Genomic DNA, 25,418 nt, shown 5'->3' with positions numbered 1-25,418 from the left:
CTGGTGGCATGACTTGTTTACACAGCCCTCAGACCACCTGCTGCACAACTCCCCGGGGGCCCAGGGAACCCTCAGGCCCTGGCCGCCCCACCTTCTCAATTCCAGGCCCTGGATTACGCCCGCGGTGCCAACGTCTGAGATGCTTGCTCACCTGGACACGCGCCTCAGTCAGCTTGGTCCTCTGCGCCAGCTCCTCGCGGGTGTAGATGTCGGGGTAGTGCGTCCTCTCGAAGGCCTTCTCCAGCTCCTCCAGCTGCTCGGCCGTGAACGTGGTCCGGCTGCGGCGCTGCTTGCGCTTCAGAGGCAGGTCCGGTTCCGACTCCACGTCTGAGCCCTCGTCCAGCCGGTTCCCTGCAGCCAGGCGAGAGGGAGGGGGAGGGCGGCGCCTGGTGAGAGGGAGGGGTGCGCCGTGCCCACCTTCAGGCCCATCGCTGCACGGAGGGTCAGGTCCCAGGGGAGCACGAGGCACTGTTTATCAGAGGGAAGAGCGGGAAGCAGCCTCCATGCCCAGCCCTAGGGGACTGGCTAAGTCCTTTAAGGAACAACATTCCTTAAAGGAAAAAAAAAATCCCCTGTAGCTGGGCACTTAGGTTATTCCCACTGACGCGGAAGGATATCTGTGAAGGTTATTTCCACTAACGCGGAAGGATATCTGTGAATCGCAGTCAAGGGTTGGTTTCATAATAAAAAAAAAATTTGCCAAAATTTCTACAACTATATTCTCCAAAAAGAGAATGTTATGGCATGCTAACTGTGCCTCAACAATGCTGACTTTAAGAACAAGGCTCGGCACAGACCAGGGTGCAGCGCTCAGCCCCACTGTTAGGAAGAGCAGGGACGACGCACTATGGAACATTACAGTGAAAAGGTGAGCAGACGTTAACCTCGGGGTGACGGAACCTGTGTTTCCTTCTTTGTGCTTGTTTGTAGTTTAGTATTTGTTAAGTGAAGACACGGCTGCATTCTGGGAAAAGGTTGCAGAGAGGACGGAAGGGAGGGAAGAAGGGAGGGAGGGAGCCAATGTAACAGTGTCCTGTCCCCCCCTCTGTTCTTATTCGTGTTGGTGACATGAGTAGGTCTAGGCCCTTCCCAAGAGGGACAACCTCCCTCCCATCCCCCATAACCAAATACAGCCTCGATGTCCCTCGGAGGCGAAAGGAAAGGCATTCCAGGACTGGGGAAGAGCATATGCAAAGCCCCGGTGTGCCCAAGGGCATGATGGGTCGTGTTATTTATCACCGGCTGCATCCACAGCTGGGAACTCATCCAGTTTGGGGCAATGCCCCGCTACCTGGGTCCCCTTCCCTCCTGCTGCCTCGACCATTGGACAGTCATGTCTGATCGTTACTGGTCACTGCCAGGCTGTCCCAGATTGTGACAAAGAGGGAACCAAAGGCAAGGGGCCCTCCCTTCATCGTTGCCTGCCTCGTGCCTAAAGGTGGAGGCTGGAGTGGAATCCACCCCCCCATCCACCCTCTCCTGGCTGCCCAGCAGCCCGGCACCACGAGGACCCCACGTTGGGCACAGCTGGCACCCTGGGCACCTTCCCCAGCACGTCTGGGGCTCTGAGCCAAAGACAACTAATCGCAAGGATTCGTTTCCTGAAACTCACAGCCTAACCTCAGTTTTTCTGACAGTGATGAGAAGAGCGAGCCCTTGGGGCCTCAGGAGGAGGCGGCAAGGAGTGGCAGGCAGGAAGGAGGGGGCGACAGCCTGCTGATGGTGAACAGAGCACCAGCACCTCTCCTCCAGGGGGGACCCTCGAGCCCAGACAGGCGTGGAGTGAGAGGGGGGTTGGGGTTGTCGGGGGCCAAACCTGTGGGCAGAAACCGTGCTCCGACTGGGGAGGAGACACAGCCCTGTGCTAGGAAAAACCCCACTCTGATTAAGTCTCAGTTCTGTCCAGAGCAGCGCTGTCCACCGGGCCTTTCTGAGATGATGGACATGTTCCGGACCTGCGTGGGGCGACGTGGTGGCGGCATCAGCCCCCTGTGGCAAGGAGCCCTGGAGACGCGCCTAGTGCAACTGGAGAACTGGGTTGTGTTTTTTTTTTAATGTGATTTCGCTTCCGTTTGAATTTCCTTAGCCACGTGTGGCTGGTGGCTACCCCATAGGACAGCACAAATTCAACACTGTTGTTCTCCCTTCTCAACAAGGAGAGGACCAGCCCCGAGCTCAGAGCTGTCTGCAGGCAGTAGCTTCTGGGCAGAATTAACAACATTGTTTCCGTGGTTCCCGTCTACTTACAGGACACGATACTCATTTTCCATGTACAAGAGCATTTGTTTCCTTGAATTCCGTTTGCAGAGATGCTTTTGTATAAAGTAAAACATCGGGGAAATACTAGAACGGGGCTACCGGGCTGTAACCAAGGGTGTGAATGTAGTCAGCAACCTGCTGGCTGCAGGGCAAATTCAGGGCTCCCACCTGCATCCAACGCCCTTGTCCCCCAAGTGACGTGCAGCTTCCTAGAATCATTATGGAGTGCTCAGTCTACTCCTCGTTCCTCCCACCCCTTGTCCAGCATAGATCTGGGGATCTGTGGGCCGAAAGAGATGCCCAGCCCCAAACCCAGACTGGGGAAGGCAAAGCGGGGCCCACAGGCCTCTACTGTTTGAAGGGATAGCATGTTGGCGGTTGCCATAACAACTCTCTGGATGCTGTGTGGGGACAGCAAGGCTCTGTCCCACTAGGTAGAAGTTGAAAGAGATCGAAGGAGAACTGGACTGTGTCACTTTTGGCCTCTGAAAAAGATCTCTTGCTTCCTCAATGGCCCAGCCCTGGGAGAAGAGATCCATCTAGGTCGGTGCTAGCCTCACAACAGGTCTGGGCCATTGGCTCTTTTACGAAGAGGGAAAACGAAGCTCAGAGAGGTTTAGTAACTTGATGGAGGCCACACAGCCAGTAAGCCCACACTTGCTGCTGGAGAAGGAAGGGGAGGGAGGACAGCCTGGAAGGAAGTCTGGGGCCTCTGGGGCAGCTCCGATCTAGTCAAGCGTCCTGGTCCGAGAGATCTGACGCCTGGATTCTGGGCTCTGTCTTTCCCTCGCTGTGTGGCCTTGGACAAGTCGCCTTCCCTCTCTGGGCCTCGGATTTCTCAGTTGTAAAAGTGAAGATCATGGTGCATGCCCGCATGCCTCAATGGACCGCTTTGAGAACGAAATGAAATGCAGGCTGCGGGAGTACTTTGGAACCTGTGAAGGGCACAGAAAGGACGATGATGATGATGATGACGATGATGATGGCAGAAGGTCGGGGGGGGTTGGGACCAACACAGCATGAGTGAGGGGGGCTTGCTCACAAAGAACCCTGATGCCACCGCACCGCCCCGGCTCCGGTTTCCCCGATGGTGCTCTCCCCCCGCCCCCGGAACCCGCTGGTCTCAGAGTCAGATTCATCAGCAGGATTAGGTGGACTTGGCTGCAGAGAAGCCCTGACGGCTGGGGCTGAGTCCTCCGTGCAGCCAAAGCCTGGGCAGCTGGCACGGGGAGGGGCACGTGGGGAGAGTGGACATGGGAGCGCATTCATTAGACAGAGGCCGGGTGCAGGGGGCCAGCATCCTGGGCAGCTGCAGGCCCACCCTGCTGCTCTCAAGCAGCTGTGAGATGGCAAGGTGCCGCGGAGGCGGGACGGAGCTGGCGCGGGTGTAGAGAGAGCCCCAAGGGAGAGGGATAGGGTGAGGGGGCCTCTCTCTGGGTTCCAGGGTCCTCTCCCTGCTTAGGGATGTGGGGAGTCCGACACAGAGCAAGGAAGAAGACCAGTCCCACTGAGGGGCCCTCCCAATCTCATGGGGGAAAACAGCCTCCGTTTTCGGAAGCTCCCAATCTGATGGAGGGGGCATCACCGCCCATGCTGGGAAGTTCCCGGGCGGACGAAGGAAAACACGGCTTCCAGATGAATCGGGGCCAGAGCAGGTGTGAAACGCGTGACTTGAGAGAACCCCAGAATGAGGGGCTGGAGGGGTGACAGAAATCCTTCGGTTTGCCAAACCTTAAGGTTTGTCAAAGCTTAAGGATGGGCAGGAATGAGGGCAGAGTCCAGGGCAGGGTCCAGCCCCAGCCAGGTGGCTGAAGTGCACAGCACGTGGCTGGGGGCAGGTCTCCAGCCGCCCCCGCAAGCCTCTGCACCCCGCCCCCGTCCCCGCCTTTGAAGCCCGTCAGCCACTGGCTCAGGAAGCTGCGATACCTCCGTCCACCCCACCCCACGGGCCCTGACTATGTGTCCGACTCACCCTGCCTCTCCACGTGATTCCCTGTCCAGTCCTCAGCTTCCTTAAAGGACCGAGCCACACTATCACACACCTTCCAGATTTGGAAGGGGTGGGGGAACGCCTCCCCCTCTACCAGGAGCACTCCTGCTCAGCCAGCAGAACCCAGCTCGGGCCGGGGGGCAAGGGGGGCAGGGTTCCTCCAGCAAGACTTCCTGGGCCCAACCGGGCTGCAGTGCCCCTGCTCTGGGCTCTCAAAGCTCATCGAGAAACACCGAACTTGCCTGTGGGCCCCACTGCAGCAGGAGGTCCTTGGGTGCACCCGAGACTGTGCCCAGCACCCGGCAGGGGCTCTGTTAGGGCTTCCTAGGTGAACAGGGTTTAGCGGGATGGTTACGAACTTCCTTTGAACCCTGACACACTGCCATAGTCCTCACCTTGAACCCGTGCACGCACTCTGCAGTTTGCAAGCCCTTTCACTGTGTTAACACTGTTTCTCCCAGTAACCCTGGAGGGCCACGCAGGCAGGAGCAAGCCCCATCTTACAGATGCTCGGTGGAGTCCCTGGGGGCATGAGCCTGGGAAGAAAACCCAGGACTCTGGACGCCCAGCCCAGGGACAGTCAGCTTTGCTTCAGCGAATTCCCGGTGGACGGAGGATTCCATTTCTGATCATGGAAACCAAGGTGGTTGTTCTCCATCCCCACCCCTCCAACCTTCCCTCGTCACCCTTTGCCAAAGGAGAAGATGGTCACCATTTCTGGAGCTGCAGGAGGGAGCTGACCCATCTCCAGATCCTCGTCAGACATTCCAGACCAGGGGAAGCCAGCCATGGCCTTGAGATGTGGGGCCCTTCTCTCAGGACCCCTCGCCCCCGCAGAGACACTCCCGTCCCCGCCGCCTCCCAGCCCAGCCTTTATTACAGTTTAACGTAGGCTGGCTAGGAGCTGCGGCAGAGAAACGAATCACATAATAGTTGATATGCGTTTTAATCAAGTAATTCGGGCAGAGCCGGGAGCTGGCGAGTGCGGGCCGGGCGTCCCTGAATACCAAACAGGCCTGGGCGCAGGTCTCAGAAAATGGAAAAGTCATTTACGGCTCAGCTGGGGGCCGGAGAGCCCGGACCATGGCGGGCGCCCTCCCGGCCCCGCCGCTGGAACTGCTCAGCTATAACCGGCGCGTGGTGCGTGCATCTGGGCAGTGTCTGCGGGAGCCGGCCACACGCAGGGGCCGGGCAGCGGGGGATCGGGCGGCGAGCGGGGCTGGGACCCCAGCTCAAAGCTCCCTGGAAGCGACCTCCTCCGGGGTGCCCATCTCAGCACCGCCTCCCAGGCCTGGTACTCATCCCTGATGCCCCTTTCCTCTCCCCTCACTCCTGGCAGGCAATTGGCCCAGGACCAAAGCCAGGAGATTCAGGGTCCCCGTGAGCCTCCCCTCTCCCCACCTGAGAGTCTGTCCTCTCCCTCTCTCCCTGCACTCCAGCAAGCCCAGCAAGCCCAGGCCTTCGCATAGGCTGTGTCCTCCCCTCCACTCGGGCACCACCCCAACCCCCGTGGCCCACCGTTCGCAGCCGGCCAGGCCAAGCCGAGTCGGGCACTGAAAAGCACAGGCTCCGGATGCAGTTTGCCTGGGTTCTGTGGATTCCACGTAGGTAAGGTATGGATAATATTGGGGCTCCCCCGCCCACCTTCCTCGCTTTGCATTTTTCCACAGCACATCTCACAATCACACATGCTAAATGTTCTGCATTTGTCCCCAACCCCCTGCATCCCGCTGTCCTGGCCGTCGCCACCGCACAGGCTCCTGAGGGCAGGTGTGTTCGCCTTTTTTGTTCGCTGCTGCATCTCCAGTGCTGGGCGCAAGGTGGGCACGCCAGCATTTGTTGGCTGACAGACTGAATGAATGAATGAGTAGATGCATGAGTCTATTAAAACACACGAACCACTGCCAGAGACAAGGGAATGAATGCTCAGCAAACACGTGCATGTGACGCGTCGTCTGAGGGAGCTCCAGCTCCCGGCGGCCCCTCGCATGAATGAGTGACGTCCGCCCTGTCCCGTCCTCAATGGCTCCTGCAGACCCCTGCCTATGGCTTCCTCTGTGAAAATCCGTCTCATGTCTGGTCTTCCCCATTTCCTCCGCTGCCTTCTACTTTCCCAGCATTACTGCCTTTTCCAAAGAACCCTGTCTTCTCAGGATGCGCCCGGCGTAGGGCAGTTTTTTGTCACTTTTGCCTCCAGCAACATTTCGGGCTTCAATGGCCCTGGGACCCACCTGGCCGTCTTTCCTGTGCTCCAGGGTGTCTGTAGAGCCCCCCAGCAGGACCGACCCCACACGAACCCATGCTCCCCCAGCAGCCTTCTTCATCCTCCAGCTTTGGCGTCTGTGCTGAGTAATTCCACACCCAGGGGTGCCGGGGTGGGGATGGTCTCAGCCTTGGTCTCTAATGACAGGTCTTTGCTCTTGGTGGTCTCTCCTAACTCTTCCACTGCTGCCCGTCTGAGTCTCGGCCTCCTCTTGATTTCCTGGCTCTTCCGTTCATGCTCATCCTTTCTGACTCAGCTGGGGACTGCCCCCTCCAGGAAGCCTTCCCTGATGGCACCATCCTCTCTCGGGGTCCGAGGTGCTTGCATCACTGGGTCTCAGCTGGGGACCAGAGGCACAGGCACGGTGGGACTCCAGACCGGTCCCGTCTGACTTCCAGTCCTGTGCTGTCTCTCAGTCTCCGAGAGGAGTCACTGTCCCAGCGTCACTCTCCCAACTCAGGGAGAGGAGGGAAGGGGGGACGTGCCTTTAGAAAGCCAGGCTGCAACACTCACTTCGCTTACAGCCTAAATGCGACAAAACTTTCCTTCTCCAGCAAGTCCCCATCTAACCCATCAGGACTCAGCACCCCTCACCCCCACCTTCCTTTTACTGCGAACCTGACCGAGGCTTCTGCACGAACAGCATAATACAGTCCTCAGGCGCTAGAGAGGTGCTCCTCCTACATCCCTACCAGGGGTCCGCAGGGGCGGATCTAGGAAGCAGAGAGGAGTACTGCTGAAATGGCGCCGTGCAGCCGCACGGCGAGAGATCAGAGCCGTGCCTTCTGACGGTGGTGGGTCCGGAGCTTTTTCTGCACCGACCTGTGAACCGAGCGCAAGTCACAGGAGGGGGAGGAGCGGGAGTCTGTGGAGGGTCCGAGGCAAAGGGACTCATGGAAGGCTTGCTGGGTGCAGAGTTCAAAACTAAGATTCACCTGCCCGTAAGGGGAGAGGCTGAAGACGAAGCTGTTGTGAGGACCCTTCCAACTCAGTCCCCTTAACCTGCTGGCACCACACGCAGTGAATGTGGGGTTTGGAAGGGGGACAGTGGCTGCGGACTGGGGACAGGAGAAGGAGGGCCTTTGCAGCAGGTGCCTCAGAGGCAGGAGCGAGCCCGAGAGAGGAGAGGAGCTGGGCCCACTGTCCCCTCTCACATTCTTCCTGTGACTCTGTGACAATCTTGGAAACAACCACCGTTTTCCTTCCCTGCGTCAGCGGGCTGTTGGCAGATGGCAGAGCTCTCTAGGTCAGCTCCTGAGGGGGGCCTGGCCGTTGGGGTCCCAGGCAGCCACAGGCAGGCACTGGGGTGGGGGAGCTGGGAAGGGGAGCTGGGGAGAGTCAGATGCACCTGGGATTCGTGGGAATTCTGGATCTGCCCTGAGAGAGCTGGAGATGCCAGATGCGCTTTCTAACTCCCAAGCCTCACTCTCTGTGTTTCTAAAATGAGGACAGTGATGAGAGTCAGAGGGAGAAAGGGAAAGGCAGAAAACTAGGTCTGGAGGCTGTGGGTGCCGGGCACCCGGGCTGACTCCCTGACGCACCCTCTCCTCTCGTTCTCACAGCAGCCTGGTACAGGGGGAGCTGGCCGGCACTCCAGGCTCAGGCCCTGACCTGCTGTGTGGCCCTGAGCATGTCACTTGTCTTTCTGGAGTCTCCCTTTCCCATCCACCCCCTGGGACTGAGAACTGCCATCCTCCTAGTTCTCGGGGTATTGGTGTGGCTGCGTGGACGGGACCCTTAAGAAATGCAAAGTGATGTCTCTGATGCAATGATCACAGGCTGCTCGCCACACCTCCTTGGTTACGTCACCCTCTGGGCTGCAGTGTCCTCCCCTGTAGGGTGAGGGGAATAACAGTGCCCACCGCATAGAGTCCTCGTGCATGAAAATTAAGTGATTCACTACAAGACAAGGGCTTACAACAGTGCCAGGTACCCGGTGATTCAATACACAGTCCTCAGTGCACAGTACGTTAGCTAATGTCACCATCACTATTACCGTCGCTGTTGTCATTACTGGCGCCTGCATACAACGCAAACTGAATTACCTTTGTATCTCCTAGAGGCAAGTTGGTCTGCCTGCCACGAAACGCAAAGGGAAGGAACAAATGCACTCACGCACGCACGAACGAATGAAACCCTTTGTGATCGCCCCCTTCTTCACTGCGGCGGGGACTCAGCACAACCCCAGCCAGGCCCACAGACCCCATGGCCTATCCCACCCCTGGGGGAAGGCCGTCCCAGGTGTGCGTTCGGTGGTGCCCACAGAGGGCAGAGGGGGCCGGAGTCTCAGGTGAGTCCTGCAGCTGGCATATCAATGCTGGGGGGGTGCCAAGGGCCCAAAGAGGGAGACAGACCTCAGGAAGCTGGGCCCGGGGAGGCCTGGGGCGAGGCCTGGAAGGCAGTGAAGGGGAAAGAGCAGCAGCTGGGGCGCCGTGGCCAGATGAAGCTGCCCGGCGTGGCAAGAAAAGGCAGCCCGGCCACCCGTCAGCGCCCCACAAAGCCACTGTGAAAGGGCCATATGCCTGAGAAGTCAGGCCTGCTCGGACCCTCCCCTCCCCACCCCCACTCTCCCCTCCTCTGTGCAGAGCCCTGAGAGGCGGGGCGGGGTGGGGGGGCTTCAGCCGGTTGGAAAGTTGTCAAAGAAAGCGGGATGGAAAGTGGCCTCAGGACCCCTGGCCCCTGCCTCCCTGCATCCATGAGCCCCCCGCCTGCGGGCTCAGCCCTGAGGAGCAGCTTACCCCTGGGGCTCACTGTACCCCGGAAGCCTGGGCTCCGTGATCACGCAGAGCCTCCTCCAGCAGGACCGGGTGTGAAGGTCACAGGAGAAGAAACAAAAATAGCTGCTCGCGAATTTCCAGCTTATGCGTGCCTTCCCCGGAGCAAGTCATGGTTTCCCGCTGTCACCTCGGAGGTAAGTTCATTATCGGTGACCATTATTATCAGCCACACCCAGTTACCGATGAGGTTAACTAACTCAAGGTCGGAGTGACCTCAAAACCCCGGCAAGGGGCCCGAAGGTGCCTGTCCCTGCGGGTCACTTCCAGGTCTGTGGCCTGGGATGACGCCTTCGTGTGATTTCCTACTGTCTCACGTCCCCTCTTCTCCAAATCTGGACTCAGGGTCCGCCGAGCCCACGACGCTCTCCAGGATGGTGTCACACCCAGAGAGCGCTCCTTGAGTCCCTGAGGCACTCACCACCGATGCCAACCTTGGAGCCCCTGGCATCGAGCCCCGATGCAGACGGACCACTAACTTTCAACGCGGATGTCCCGTTTCCCAAACGCACCTTATCATCCGGTTTGTAAAGGTTCATTTGAGCTCGTGGAGTGTGGGAACCTGGTTTCCCCCATCACACTGGGGACACCCTGGCCTGGAGATGGTGCTGCCATGGTAAGAAAGACTGGGGAGTTTCTTGAAAATGGAAATTATGTTCCTTCTAGTACAACTGGGTGTTACCCCAGGGCAGGGTAACTGGCAAGAGCTCTGAGGCTACCCTTCTAGAAGGTTGTTAATAACAGCCTCGAACAGGAACTGCAGCCACCAGTTATACAAAGAAACCGTGACCTTTGTCATCACAGACACAAGAACCGACTCGAGCTTCCCCCAAAGTCATGGTCTCAGAACTGTCCCGACTCCTTTCCCTGGGGGGTCCCTTCCCCCCGCCCAGTTCCCACCCACGCCCACCCCCACCCTTCTTTAAAAAAAACTCTGAAACCTCACATCGTGCCGCAGGTCAGGGGGCACCCAGGGGCACAGGTCCCACAGCTGTTAACTAAGCACCTGCCCGGCTCCCCACAGACCCTCCCCGGTGACGACCGCAGCGAGTGAATGCCACTCCCTTAGAAGCGAGCATGGATCTCAGATCCTGCCCCTTTTAAAGAGAACCACTCTCTCAAAGGCGGGCAGAGCTGCGGGCTGACCCTAGAGTGCAGACACAAACATCAAGCAGGAGCATTGGAAAAGCAAGCCAGGCCGCCCCGCCACAGGGAGGCGTGGCTTTAAAGGAGGCCACGCCTTAGACACAAAAAGCTGTTCCCGGAAGCACACGGAATGGTCTTCCCCCACACCCCCACCCTGCCCCTGCACCTCAACTCCCATGCCATCAGCTGGGCGACTTCTCCACCTGCTGCCACCTCCGGTTGTTCCAGGTTAGCAGGCAAATGGCCGTGGCTGAAGTGCCCGCCCCACCCCCGCAAACCGGCTGCAGGTACCCAGCACCCCAGCCAAATGACAGCGGCATTGCCCTTGGCCAGTATCATTCAGTTGGTTGGGTGTCATCCCACAAAGCAGAAAGTCACCAGTTCGATTCCCGGTCAGGGCACGTGCCTGGGTTGCAGGCTCGGTCCCCAGTCAGGGGTGGGTACAAGACACAACTGATCGATGCTTCTCTCTCACATGGACATTTCTCTCCTTCTCTGTCTCCATCCCTCCCCCTCTCTTTAGAACCGACAAAAAGAAAAGAAAAAGATCTTTAAAAACTGACAGGATGGTCACCTCATCCGGGGGAGGGTTCCCAGGGAGCTTGGAGACTAGCTGGGAAGACCAGGCAGCTCCAGATTGGAACCTTGAGGTTCGTCTCTGCCTTGGCCTTCAACGCGCTGTGTGACCTTTGGCAAGTCTAAGCCCCTCTCTGGACTTCATTTCCCTCATCCCTGAAAACACGAGGTCCTCCTGGGTCTCCAAGAAGAACCCTGACAAGAAGGTCTGGGTTGCAGCTGATTCACTCACTACTGCACGCCGCAGAGCCCAGCGCCGTCCTGGGCACACAGCAGGGTGTTCAGCAAAGGCTGGATGGAAGAATGATTGATGGACGTGGGTGGGGAGGAGCTCCGGAGGGGACTGGGATTCTAAGCTGCAGGTGCCGTGTGGGCTACAGGACACCCTGACATCATCTGACTCCCGCGGGCACAGGGAAGGGGGATTTTATCGCCCTTATATTATATTCTGCCTGGGCCCAAGCCTGCTTCCCAGGAATCCCTGGGCCCTTCCTCTTTTCTTAGGGGAAGGGGCTAGGGAGACTTTCCCCTGCCTTCCCCTCCTTTCCCCCCCTCCCTTCCCCTCCTTTCCCCCCTCCCTTCCCCTCCCCTCCCCTCCGCTAGTCACAGCCCCTGTGTCTCTGGCTGGTCGCTGGGCAGCCAGAGGCCTTTCATGGCGCATTCTCCCGCTGCCCCCTCCCCACCCTCTCTCCCCAGCAACCCCACCCTGTCGTGCCCCCATCAATCTGCCGCAGCCCGGCCTCTCCAGCTGGCCTGGCTGGGCCGTTCCCAGGCAGAGCAGGTCCACAGTGGAAGGTGGTGGAAAAATGTGGACAAATTTCTGATTTGCAACACTCTGGGAAAGAGTTTATTGCCATTGTTTGAGGACGAATGTATAAATAAAGCAAGGCGAAGATTGCAGGGGGAGGCTGATGAAAGGCAGAAAACGAGAAATTTTATGGCCATAAGAAGCGTACTCTAATGGTGATTTCTGAGGCACTGGACCATGGTAGTTACTTAGCCAAATGATCGCTGCGAAGCCGGGCAAGGCGGCTTATTTCTTAATTACTGTTACGTATTATGTCAGGCGGGTGCACAGCCCTGGAAAACTTGGTCCTGAAGCAGACACTGGCCAGAGCCCGGTCCCAGAGCCTGGACACTGGTGAGTCCGTGCAAAGGCCATCACACGCTCCCCCGAAGGGCAGGGGTCCCCCTAGTTCTGCTGCCCTCTCCTCCTGCCCAGGCTCCGCCCCCCCCCCCCCAGAGAAACTGCCAAGAGGAAAAGAAGCCAAAGACAGACTCAAACTTAGGGCCACACCTTCAAGACACTAATCCAGCCACTCGACACACAGTTTTGAACACGTGTGAACACTGCACCAGCTGGGGCTGACAGCAGAGAATGAAGTGCATATGACGCCCGGCTTCAAAGGTATTTGCAGAAAGCAGCGAGGGGCTCGTTTGGGGCTCCTTCCCTGTAATCTCTGTGCAAAATAATTCCGAGGGCAGGACAGAGATGGAAGGAGGCAGCTGTGTAATCAGAAGGGAGTGCGGGCACAAGAGGGATGGCTCTGACCTGGCTGTGTCGCCTGGGCCAGGTGCTCAGCCTCTGGGAGCCTCTGCTTCCTTGCTTGTAAAAAAAAAGGGGGGGGGGGCGGGACTTGATCGTCCCTTCGGGTCTAATGTCTTCCGGGTCTGTGCCTCTAAGGTTCTGTGATTCTCTCGCTCTCAGAGTCCGTGAGGTTGGCTTTCCGAAGCTGCTCAGCCCTTGCCCCATTGAACACTTCCATCTGCTTTCACGGGGTGGCTTTCGCCACATAACACAGTGACAGAAGGAAGAAGCGGTGACAGACAGCTTGTTGCAGGTCTCCCGTGTGCCGGGACTCCCACAGGCGCTGTGTCCACTCACGGCACCCTTGAGATCCTCCCAGGGGAACATGGGCAGCTCCCTGCCAGGGCTCCTTGGGGACCGCTCCAAAGGCACAGAGACCTGCTCAGGGGCGAAGAGGCCAAGCCCCCCTTCAAACCCAGGTGGGTCCGGTGCCAGAGCCAATGCATACACTTTAGGTAAACCCAGTGGCCTCTCCAGCGTCTCAGGGCATGCGCATCCCCTGGGGGACACAGATCACTGGGCCTCCGTGGGAGCTGCTCATTCAGAACGTGGAGTCTAAGAAGTGGATCTCCCACAAGTCCCCAGGTAAAGCTGCTCGCCGCTCGTGGGGGCCAGAGTTTGAGAACTCCGAGAAAAATAGCGACAGCTAGAAAATAAAACGCTGTTCTACGGAGAGAGAAAACCGTGCGACTTCGTACTGAGGATCAGAACGGCCGTCGAGGGCCTGAAAGGGAGTGCCGTGCCCTCAGCCCCGGGGGCCTCCGAGATTGTCCCACCCTGGAGGGGTGGGGTGGGGGAGAGAAACTCGGCCCAAGGTATGGGCAGCCGAGGGCAAACCTGTCTTCTCCGTGGGCCCTGCCCCTGCTCCTGCTCCGGCATGGTGACAGGGTCATGGGAGTCTGGGCAGACCGTGGCCCAGGATGCCTGGAGCTCTGCCCAAGGTCCAAGCTGCCCCCTGATGTACCCCAGCCTCTGAACCCACCTACTGTCACCCCTTCTCTCCACCTGACTCTTACTGAAGCCCTCTTTCCCTCCCCCACCATCCGTCCCTTCGAATTCAGCGACCAGCGTGCCCCTGTATCAGCAAGGGAAAAGAGCTGTCACAGCATCAGCAGAGTGACCTTCGAAAGGCTCAAGGCAGGGACCACGGCCGACACCTGCCCCCTCCGTGACCCATCTTCCAGCCTCCCGGCTTGACTAATTTGGAGGGGCAATATTTCCTCTCCCGGAGGACAAGGATTTTCGTTCGTTACTTTATTCCCAAGGCCCAGAGGAGGACTTGGCCCATGGGAAGAGCTCAACACGCCTTTGGTTTGTGAAATGGACGGACACATGAACGGAAGCACATCTCAGAACCAACGTGCTGCCCCTCCTGTCCGCCCAGGTCTACGCAACCACTGCGGTGTTCCAACGGACGCCTCGGCGGTGTGCTCTTCGAACCAGTGTGATTGCTGGTGAGTGCGCTAGGATCATCCCGCACCATCACCTCATTAAGGACATATTTATGCAATGCCAGTCATCTGGCCCCACGCCGAAAGCCCCAGCCAGCCAGCCGAACCGCTCCGAGAGGTCCGGAGGCTCAGCGCTCCGTAAATCCACACAGAGGTACCCCACTGAGCTCCCCGGGCTGCATCCAGAGGTCCGGTCCCCGCCGAGGTGGGCCACATGCGAGCACAGCCTCTGAGCAGTGGCCGCACTACGGCCTCCGTAGCCTCCATTGCCCGTGGCGTCCCCGGCCCCCTGGATGGAGAGCACAGCTCACTGCAAACACATCTTTGCAAAGGGGTTGCTGGAGGGAGCCGGTTTTTAAAGGAGTTAAAATTCAATTTGATCCTGCTGCTTACGCCTTTTCTAGTTTGATGTGTTTTTGATAAAAAAAAAATTTTTTTTGATCAATAAAAATAAAATCTGTTACTCGCACCCTGGGGCAATTATTGTTCTGGGTCCAGTTTACTGAATCTTGATAGAATAAATAATGTTATTTTCCCAAAATGTGGCCAGCCAGAGGTTAGTCGCACTCAGCTAGCAGGGAGGGCGTGGAATCTGAAAACACGCTGGTGCTCAGAGAACAAAATCGCGTTTCTGCATATTTGGGGGTGGGCGTGGGGTCGGGCTTCCCAGCTCTGAAGAACGAGTGGTCCTCTCAGGACAGGAAACAGGGATGCCGGGCACCTGGTGCCAGGTGCCGTGCCTGGCGTGCATGATTGGCACACACAAAGCTCCGGCCCCACAGGCCGGTTTTCCTGACATTAAATCAGACTCAGGGGCAATGACTTACCCAAGATCACACAGCTCTATAGGGCCGTGTCAGGACTTGAACCCAGATCCATCGGGAACCTGAAACCATATACAGATCCACTTGCCATCCGGTCTCCCTTTCTCTAAGTCTGGGCAGGGGGAGGCCTTGGAAATCGCCAAACATTCACCCGCCACTGCTTCCTTTTCTACACCCCTTTGCCTCCTTCCCTCCTCTCCCCCCAGCACCACGCTGTGCTCGCTCCAGAGAGCCCTGAGAGGGGCCACAGAAAACACCAGCACCCTGGGCTGTGTTGGGTGGGAGGGGACGCAGCATCCGAGAGGTGGACGGATACCATGGGAAGGTGCCGGGTCCTGTGTTTTGAGAGATAGGTGTGGAAGGGCACACGTTACTGTCAACCGTGGTCCTGCTGGGTGTACACATGCATGCTAGTGAGCTTACTATTCTGGCGACTTTCATTCTCTGCTATGTATTTCTGAGCAAAATCATCGATTTCCTCAAAATGAATCTTAACTGTCCTGCGAGAGGTTGCAGGGAAGAGCATGGATAGGTTGGTGACCTCAGAGGACAAGCTGGATGTGTGACCCTAGGAGGCCAGGGGACCTGGTGGGTAGGTTCAGAGTACAGGTGGGGCAAGAGACTGGAAGTGGTGAGCGGAGGCTCCGAAAGCGAAGGGGATGACCGGGGCTCCCAGAGAGGCAGAGGGTGCAGGCGCTGGAGGTGTGCAGGCCGGGGTCCACAGTGGCTCAGAAAAACCAGGAATCAACAGTCACCAAGGACCCAGCACGTGTCAAGCTCCGCCCACATACCCCTTCATCTCGTCCTGACAACGACGCCAACAACAAACGTTCTTCTTCCCGTTTTTTTACATGAAGAAACGGACGCTCAGGTTAAGACACCACCTCAAAGACATCAGGCGGAGTCAAGATTCAGGATTCGAACCCAAGCCAGCTGAGGCTTCTGAGATGCTGGGAGGGAAAAGGCCCCCCTGCCCACCCCCGCCCCCCAAAAAGCCCAACTTGACCCTCCCAGCCTTCCTCCCGTGCGGCCCGCGGGCCCTTCCAGCCCCCACCCCCCGCTTGCCTGCCCTTGCAGGCTTGGCTGCCTGCCCTCTAATTAGATTCCCCTGGAAATAAGAGTGCATTGTACAGTTCTGCTAAAGGCAAACTGATTTTACAATTTCTTTTCTTTCCTCCTCTTTAATAACTCACAATGTCTCAAGGAGGTTTCACTTATGGCCTGCACACTGGAAAATTATGCTGTCTCTCATGTGCTCATTTTTCTCTTGAGGAAAATTGAAAACCGGATTTCTCCTCCGTCACTGGCCCCCTCTCTTGGCCTGTCTTGTGCCCGGAATATTCTAGTCATTCCCCAATTGCCTCCTTGGCCCTTTTCTCCCTCGAAAGCAGGCCCCCCCACACACACCTCCACCCTGCCTCCTTGCCCCACAGCCTGGAAAGGCTGGCAGCCGGGACCGATCTGGGGATCAGTGGGCAGTCTTGCACAAGTTTGGCGAGCGGGCTGGAGGGCGGGTGGCAGGCAGTGGGGGGGGTGCATAGCGGTTCCCCCACTTTGAGATGCATTTGCCTCCAGAGAACTGGACTGGCTCCAGCACTTTTGAGGCAGGAGTTGGGTGAGTGAGGAGCCTTTATTGGTCCCATCGGGTTCCCGTCACGTGTCAGGCAGTAAATTATAAACAAATGCCTCCCATTTCCATTTCTGAAGGCGTCTCCAGCCCTCCACATTCTCAGGGTACATCCTCTTAAGTGGTGCCTGATGGGACAAGGAGCCAGGTGCGCGGTGTCGCACAGGCCTGGGCCGTCGTCTAAAGAGCTTGCAGCCCCCACCAGCCGGCTGGCACCCACTCTCCAGGACCTGGAGCTAGGCCAAAGATGTCCTGTGACGGACGGACGAATGGACGGACAGAGGGATGCCCGAGGGGCCTGCACGTCTGGGCTCCAGGTCAGGTCTCATAAATTAGGCTCTGGCCCAAGGGGAAGCGAGAGGGTAGAGAGGGGGCTTGCTGGAGAACAAGGGCCACGGCCATGGGCTACGAGGTGGGGGAAGGGGGGCGGCAGGTCCCCGGGCCTGGGCACTCAGGGTGTGTGGGACAGAGTGTCTCTGGCACCCTGGGCAGGGCAACCAAAATCCACCCCACCCTGTCCCCACCCTCCCCCTCGCTTCCAGCTCCAACTGCCTGTGCACCCATTCCTGGGTTTGGAAATGGGAGACTCAGCCACACCTATGCAAGTCACCGACTTCGCAATCGCTGGGACCCGGCCAGGCACCAAGGGCCGGGCACTTATCACCTCATTTAATCTGGGCACTAGCACTGCCTGCTAGACTCTGCTTCCCCCACCTCACAGACCAGGGCTCTGGCCTGCAGGGAACTCACAACCAGGGGTCACTCCAGCCCACCACAAGTACTTCTGGGGTGCCAGCCACTGGTTAAAGGGCTTTTGGGGAACGAGCTCACTTAAGCAACATTACAGCTCTTATTGTTCCGTTGCTAGGCAAGGAAAGCAGGGTTCAGACAGGCAGCGGGTGGGGTCGATCTCGGGTCTGGAGCAGGCACCAGCCTCCCTGTTTAGGTCATCTTCCCCAGGAGGGCTTGGTCTCTAATGTCCGCCGCCTCCTTCTGGCCAAGAGAGCCAGTCAGTTCAAGCTGGGAGCAACCCGAGGGTCATTTAGTTGCAACTCGTTGTCTTATAGACAGGTAAATGGCACCTGGAGAGGCCTGTGACCAGCCAGACGGCACACAGCACACGGCAGGCTGAGGGACCCTCGGACACTCCCAGGGTGTGTCAGCAGTCGGAGGCGGAGGTGACAGCAGGCCTCCGCAGGCAGGGGCCCCCTCAGGGGTCTCCGGTGTGACCACCGTTCTATCTAAGTCCCAAGGCCACTGACTCGGGACGCGGGCTCTGCGGCTCTGCAGATGCGCTGACTCCCCCGGGGCCTCCCCTGCAAGCCTGGAAGCAATGTCATTGGCTGTCACCCCCAGGCTCAGGGGGTTCCAGACCTGGGAGGGGGTGGGAAGGAGGAGGGAGACTGAGGCCAAGTACCAGGAACTGAGTGGTGTCTGGCCCAGCTGGGTGTCCAGAAGCATCATGCCTTCGTCCCCGACGTAGAACTACAGGCTACCAGCAAGATACGGCTTTGGAGACCAAAAACTGGGGGTTTGAATCCTGGGTGACTTGGGCTGGTCACTCAGCCTCTCTGAGCCCTGGCATCTAGGAGGCAGGTGAGTGCCCAGGCCAAGCCAGTGTCTGAGGAAAGGGCGGCAAAGGAGAGACCCTTGTCCCCGCCCCCCATCCCTCCCAAGGGCCCCCAAGGAAAACCGACACAGGCGCTTGCCACATCCTCGAGGGCCCCGACTTGTCGCAGGAAGAAACCTGAGGAAGCCAGGCGGCCTGGGGAGAGACTTGGCTACAGCCGCGTCACTGTTTGCCAAAGGTTACCTAAGATGTGTCTAAACAAGAACCAGCCAGGGCTCTCCTCCAGGGCCTCCAAACACACCTGCTTGCCCCAACCAGGACAAAGGCATGTGCCAGTTCAGGAATCAGCCCCACGGAGAGAAAAGCTTATGTAAATACATGCAAAATACCTGGCAAGGAGCAGGCGCTCCATGAATGGGAGCCATTATTATTTTAACAGGCTTTTAATGAGCACTTACTAGGTACCAGATTTCCCTCCTCATCCGGCTTATAGTTCTGATGGTTCTTGTTTTTTTTTTTTTTTTAAGGTTTTATTTATTTATTTTTTTAGACAGAGGAGAAGGGAGGGAGAAAGAGAGGGAGAGAAACATCAGTGTGTGGTTGCTTCTCACGTATCCCCTACTGGGGACCTGGCCTGCAACCCAGGCATACACCCCAGCTGGGAATTGAACTGGTGACCCTTTGGTTTGCAGGCCAGCGCTCAATCCACTTAGCCACATCAGCCAGGGCTGGTTCCTGGTTTTTGCAGGTGAGGACTTTGAAGCTGGGAGGGCACAGCGGAGACATCCATGTGGCTGGACTATCCACAGCTCTGACTCCCAGCCAGGGGTTCAAAACCTCGGCCAGTTCACCTGAAGCAGCTAGGGAGCTTTAAAAAAGACTGCCCCCCCCTTTCCAATGTCATGGCCTGGGGTGCAGCTGAGCTTTTTAAAAGCTCCTTATTGTGAATGTCATGAGCAGCCAGGGCTGAGAACCGCTGCCCGAGAGCTCCCAGTTTTGCTCCAGATTTTCCCATCTCCTGTTCAGCTCGAGAGGCAGCCTGGTTAAGAGTGGGTATGGGGGGTGGGGCAGGGAGGAATCGTGGACATTTCAGAGGAAGGGAGAGAACTGGGAGCAGGGGAGGGGCGCGTGTTCCATCAGTCTCGGCTTGGGGAAGAAAAGAGCAAAGATGGATCCCTGGCTGGCGTAGCTCAGTGGATTGAGTGTGGGCTGCAAACCAAAGCATCGTAGGTTCAATTCCCAGTCAGGGCACATGTCTGGGTTGCAGGCTGTGGCCCCCAGCAACCGAATATTGATATCTCTCTCTCTCTCTTTCTCTCTCCCTTCCCTCTCTAAAAATAGATGAATAAAATCTTAAAAAACAAAACAAAACAAAAATGGGACCCTCTGCACATCCCCGGGTGCCGGTTGGGCAGGCTCGGGGACGGGGGTCCCAGCCGAAGCTGACAGGTGGGCAGGAACTCCTAGGACCGGGCTGAGAGGTCACGTACACCACCCCCTGCCTCTACCGCATGCTCAGAGCACAGAGCTCCCCACCCCAGCTCCTCTGCCACCCCCTGCCCCCCACCCTCAGACCTCGTGACTTGCAGAGACTAGTGGGTACGCATTTCCTTAAATCTGGTCTCAGTCCTCCAACCGCATCCTCCAGAGCCCGTCTGCTGGACTTGGCCCTCCGTGCGCTCCACGGCTAGTGGGGGTCTGGCTTTCTGGGGACAGGGCTCCCTTTGGGAGGCTGCTGCAAAGTCGGGGGTGCACGCAGACGAAGCGTCTGTCGTTCCCCTGTGACTCTGAAGGGATACAGGTGAAACCCACCATGCAGCAAGCTCCTCCCCACCCCTGCCCTGTCTGTAGGATCGTCCATTCGACCAAGAGCCTCCACGTGGGTATTACTCTTCTCTCCCATTTTACAGAGGGGAACGGGCACTCAGGGGGATGGCCGCTTGTCCCCCCACCCCACACACGGCTAGCTGCAGGAGGCTCAGGACTCAAATCCAGCCCCTCATTTAGCTGCTGAGCTGCTGGGCAAGTGGTTGAGGTCCTGCCATCTCCTGACCTGCACCTCAAGGAAATGAGGTCAGACCGAAGGAAGGACTGCCCGACCTTGGTCTGCCCTGTCCTGAGCCCGCGGTGGCACCCGCTGCCATGGGCAAGCTGGAGGAGGTCTCAGGGGGTTTTCTTGGTGACTCCTGTCCCCTGAGCCTACCGCGGGAGCCAAGCTCCCCAGTGCCCCCACCACCAAGCAGTCTGAATTCTTCCCCAGGTGAGTCGGAGGGGAAATTCAATCCGGTTTGCTTTTCTCTGAACTTGCCAAAAGCTTGTTTGCTCTGAGAGGCCCATGAGGCCTTGGCTCCCCTGGTTTCAAATAATTGACGTTCAAAGCCTATCTTCAGGTGGAACGCCGCCACGCACCACCTGGGTGAAGGGATGAGCCTTGAGGACTCTGCCAGGGGCTGAGTGGGGGGCTGTCTGGGCTCCAGGACTGGCCGGTGCCTCCCATTGTTGCCTCGGGGCCCCACCAACCACCCCTCCCCCCCGCCAGAGCCTCCCGACAGCCATGGGCTGGCACGAGTCTTCTCAGACAGAGGACATCCTGGGCGGCTAGCAGACAGGATGTGGAACTCACAGGTGTGTTCACCTGTGCCATCCGCCTCTCTGGGGCTCGAGGCAGAGAATACACCCCCGCACCCCACAACGGCGTCTCTGGAGAGCTTGTGCGGTCCCCACAGGCCGCAGGGCACGCAGGGTCTCCCCTACACAGCACCTGGACCACTGATTGGTGGAGGGCGGGCCTGAGGTTTGGAGCTGGCCCTCAACCCTGGGCTGCAGGGCTGGGGTCTCCCCTTCCAAACCTTACGGGGCCGGGCAGAAGGAGGTTTACCGTGGTTCGTATGGCAAATGCTACAATAATAAATACCCACACAAGAACGGAACCTGTGTTTTACGGACAAACAGCTGTAAACCTACTTTTGCCCACCCCGTGTGACCCTGACCGAACGGGCACAGTCTCTGGGGAGAGGGGGTGCGAATGACCACGTCGCCGCTTCTGCCACTGAGCTGCCACCGAGCCCGCCCACACCCCCGTGTCTGGCTCCAGGCACGAGACATCTCGTTCCCTGTAGGTAGGCCACGTGCGCACACGGGTGTGCTGACCAGGCCGCTGGGGCTGAGAGCAGAGCCAGTCCCAGCCCGCCTCGGTCCGCCCTGATGACGGTAAACATAACCAGCCACCCACGTTCACCGAGCACCGGGCCCGGCTAAGGGGGGCGTGTGCCTACGTCTTCCACCCCGCACGGCCTCTGTCTCTGATGGAGCACCACGCTGCACGGAGAGGCCCAGAGACATCAGGTGGTTTCCCCAAGGACACACAGCAGAGCCAGGACTGGGGTCTGGATCCAGCTGCTCTGGAGCCTGGACCTTGGCCACCGCCCTATACCACCATGTTTTTGAGTCGCTGGAGCCAAAGGGTGGCATCTCGGCTGGGCCTTGCCAAAAGGCTGGCATGGTCCCTGGCAAAGGAAATGTATCATCCTGTTCCCCCTAAGGATCTGGGGCTCACTTGTCACGTGTCCAAGGGGACAGCATGTGTCTAGGGGAGCAGTTCCCAGAATGGGGAGCTCCTGGCCCCCGCTTCCTCGTCTATAAAACGAGAAGAGAGCACTGAACTTCCCCGCCCGGGTCTGACACCCCATCGCTCACTGCATGACCCTGAGCGACGGAGGTCACCCTTTTGGCCTCAGTTTCCCCCACGTGTCACACGGGTGACAAGGCTATTTCACAGAGGGTGTGAGGCTCACAGCCTCGGAAGAGCTTCATACACTGTGACACGCCGGCCGAAAACGAGGGCCTTGACAGCTTTGTAAAGGGAAGCATGGCCACCCCACCGTGGTCCCGGGAGCAGCTTGCCTCCGCCCTCCCCCACCACAGGCTTTGTCTCCCCTCTTCCAGGTCACCAGCTCCCCATTTGTTATGCCTCCTTCTGGCCTCCTCCAGGGCTGGAAGGCTCCCCTCCATCGTGGGGAAGGGAGAGCCCAGATGTGGCTGCTGGCTGTGCGGGGGCCAGGGGAGAGGTTACCGCCGCCTCCGAGGAAGATCGTCTTTCCAGCAGGATGGAATCCGTCCCGGCCCTGTCGCCAATTAGCCGTGTGACCTTGGGCAAGTCACTTAACCTTTCCGGGACCTCTGCCCCTCCATCTGTGAAAGTGAGAGGTGCTTTGGACGAGATGCTTCCAGACCTGACATGTGAGCAGGGTCTGATGTAGCAGAAGCTTTTTTGCAGCCCCCACATCCCAATCTCAGTGCAATGAGCTGGTGAGAGTTTCAGGATCCCTGGCTGGGAAAGGGAAGTGTAGGCGCGGATCCCACGTTCCCACGGCCGGGGGAGGAGGGGCGGGTTTACGCAGCCTCTGTTCCTTCCCCGTTCTCTCTCCTCAGGGGGGTTCTCTCTCCTCAGAGGGGAAAAGGCATGCGGGAGTCCTCTCAGACGGGCTGGCAGTGGCCGGCCCAAACTTCCAGGCCAGGGTAAAGCCACACAACTCCTCCCGGCCTGTCGGGAGGGCATCGGCCCTGCTTGCTCATCACCACGGGGGCCCAGCCGCGTGCCTGTCTGGGGTCCGTCCTCCACACCGAGCAGCTCTGTTTCAGGATGGGGCCAACTCCCCCGCACGGCCCGGAATATTCCAGATTCACATTCCAGCCCTGCAACTTCCCAGAAGGAGGCCCCAAGTAACCTCCTGCTTCTCTGGTCCTCGGTCTTAGCATCCGTCCAGTGGGGACAGCTGGAGTGGCTCCTTGGGTTAGCGGGGGACAGTGTCCGGCACAGGGGAGGCTCATTAGTTCTCACCAGTCAGGTCCACGGTGACAAAGCCCAACGCTGAGAAGGCAGCAAGGAGGAGGCGGCAGCCTCCCACCCCAGCCCCCACAAAACGATGTCCTGGACACACTCGCACTCTTTACGTCTAGAACAATCCCTAGCACACGGGCCCGCTGTCTCCACATGCACACAGGTGAGGAAGGGCACCTTTCCCTGCCCAGAAATGTCTAGATCCAACTTCCATACTGTCTGTAATATTTAACTCTGCACAGTGGAAAGGAGGGGACAGCCAACTTTTTCTTTTCTTCTTTTTTTTTAAAGATTTTATTTACTTATTTTTTAGAGAGGGAAGGGAGGGAGAAAGAGAGAGAGAGAGAAACATCAGTGTGCGGTTGCTGGGGGCTGTGGCCTGCAACCCAGGCATGTGCCCTGACTGGGAATCGAAACTGTGATGCTTTGGTTCACAGCCTGGGCTCAGTCCACTGAGCTACGCCAGCCAGGGCTAACTTTTTATTTTCTATCCTCTTCCAGCGTTTGACTTCTTCCCCCCACAAAAAGCACGTCATTTCTGTGTCATCAAGAACGAATACAACGTTTTTGGATGTTAGAAGCCCAGTGGGTTTCTTTTTTCTCATTTGTGGCCAGAGTCGGACCTGAAGCTGCAGCCCCTCTCATAGAGCAGGAGACTAAGTGGCCGAGTGAGTCACCCAGAGAAGGGACACAGGAGCCAACTGCAGGACGTCATAAAGGTCACCTGTTGTTGTCCCGTCGCCGAAGGTCGCTTAGCACGTCTTTCAAGGCGGCCGGGGTGGGCTCTTCATTTTCAGGCCCATTGTGGAGATACACACGGTCACAAGAGCCCAGACAGGACGAGTGGCGTGGCCAGATCCCTGGTCGCACACTCCAGAAGTGCTCACTTGAGACTGTGGGCAATCAGCCTCTCTCTCCCCCCACTCGGGGTCTTCCCAGCCCACCAGCAGCTCGTGGAAGGGAGAGGCCGCTGCCCTGGCCCCTGAGCACCCGCCACTTCCCAGTGAACTGCCATCCTGTTGTCCAGCCCCAGAGCAGGGGGTCTGAGGACACGGGGGCAGACGGAGACCAGGCTGCACTTGACCAGGCACCGAAAAATAAACACGGCCACTCTCCCTGCTCCAGGCAGCTTGCGTCCACCCCTCCCTGCAAATGTTCTTTGATTCCAAACCAGGCTGGAGTGTAAAACCAATAAAGCTTCCTGTGCCCATAAACAAACAGGCGGCCGTTAACCTCCCCCTCCCGGCGCCCCCGGCCCACTCCCTGACACTCGGAGGCGAGGCGCAGTCGGAGGGCAGGGCCGAGCGTCATTGTCCCGGTAATTAATTGCGGTAATAAGGAGCTGTGCTGAGCTTCAAAGGCCAGGAGGGGCCTGGGAGCCCGAGCCCTAGGCCCCGCGTGCAGCCGGCAGCCAGCGTGGGCACCAGGCCTGCCTCGGGCACCAGAACCCTCCCTCTGAGGACCTCCTGTGTGTGGGCACAGCACCAGGCACTTGGCTTTTTCCAGCTGTGTGAGGTGGGTGTCCTTCAGCCTACTTGACAGATGAGAAGACTGAGGCTCCGAGAGCCCATTTCTTGCCTGAGGTTGCAGAGGAAGCGGACACGCCATGTTTGCTGGCTTCTCTTCCCACCAAATAGAGGGGCCCCGAGGGCAGGGACGCTCCCGTGTTGTTCTCCGCTTCGCCCAGCACCAGGCATGTGCTTGGTGACCGACAAAGACTTACTGACCCACGGGCCTCAGCACGTTAACTGCTTACGCCCACGATCGCCACCCCATCCGGTGCCCACCCACCCTGATTTAGCACGTCTGTCTTCCCCTTTTCCCTCGAGCACCGTCGAGCCCCTGCTACATACGAGGCTCGTGGGAGCCGCTCTCACCTGCGTGAGCTGGCCGCGTGTGCCTAGCTTCATCTTACAGGTGAAGACACCGAGGGTCAGAGAGAGGACATGCCTTATGTGGGGGGGTCGGCCACCTGCTTCTTCTCTCCTCTCTCCACCTCCTGAGCATCCTCGCCCCGCCCCATCCCCCTACCCGCCCCGCCCCCCCCCGGCCACGTGCTCGCAGTCCAGGACGGGCCCCACCTCCGAGCCTCTTCTGTTTCTTCGCTCAGGATTCCTGAGCCCACGGACTCCGCTGGTTTATGGCCCTGCCTGCCCTGTTGCCTCGGTCCCAGCGCAGGTCACCTCTCTGGGGTGAGTGGGGGCGTTTGAACGTGGTTAAGTACAGGTTACCGGGGTCAGGGGTCACAGCCCTTCCTTGGGGGAAGGTTGCCTTGAATCATCCATGAAATAGGGACTCTCATCTCGGGGGGAGGAGGGAGACCCCCACCCCACACCTCCGTCTGCTCGGTCTCTCTGGATAGATCCCGTGTCTGGATTTCCTGCTGTCTTCCCTCTAACCCTGTCCTGAAGCTGGGAAAAAAGTCAGGGTCTGGGGCCGACCAGAGCAGAAGCGCCGGGAAGAACTGAACACTGGTTGCAGGCCCGCTTTGTTCTGAGCAAATCTGGATT

General features: G+C 58.4%; 1 protein-coding gene across 3 annotated transcripts in view; it reads right to left on the bottom strand.

Moving 5' to 3' along the window:
• PAX7 (paired box 7) overlaps positions 1 to 25,418 on the bottom strand; it is a 99,104-nt gene that overhangs the window by 44,728 nt on the left and 28,958 nt on the right. For all 3 annotated transcript variants that reach the window (XM_028513427.2, XM_028513428.2, XM_036025395.1), the window contains exon 5: positions 152 to 351. In XM_028513427.2, the coding sequence (XP_028369228.1) occupies positions 152 to 351 (200 nt within the window). The remainder of the gene's footprint in view (positions 1 to 151; positions 352 to 25,418) is intronic.

This window comes from Phyllostomus discolor, chromosome 5 (genome assembly GCF_004126475.2).
Source record: "Phyllostomus discolor isolate MPI-MPIP mPhyDis1 chromosome 5, mPhyDis1.pri.v3, whole genome shotgun sequence".
Taxonomy (NCBI): domain Eukaryota; kingdom Metazoa; phylum Chordata; class Mammalia; order Chiroptera; family Phyllostomidae; genus Phyllostomus; species Phyllostomus discolor.
This window is presented reverse-complemented; position numbering and strand designations above follow the sequence as displayed.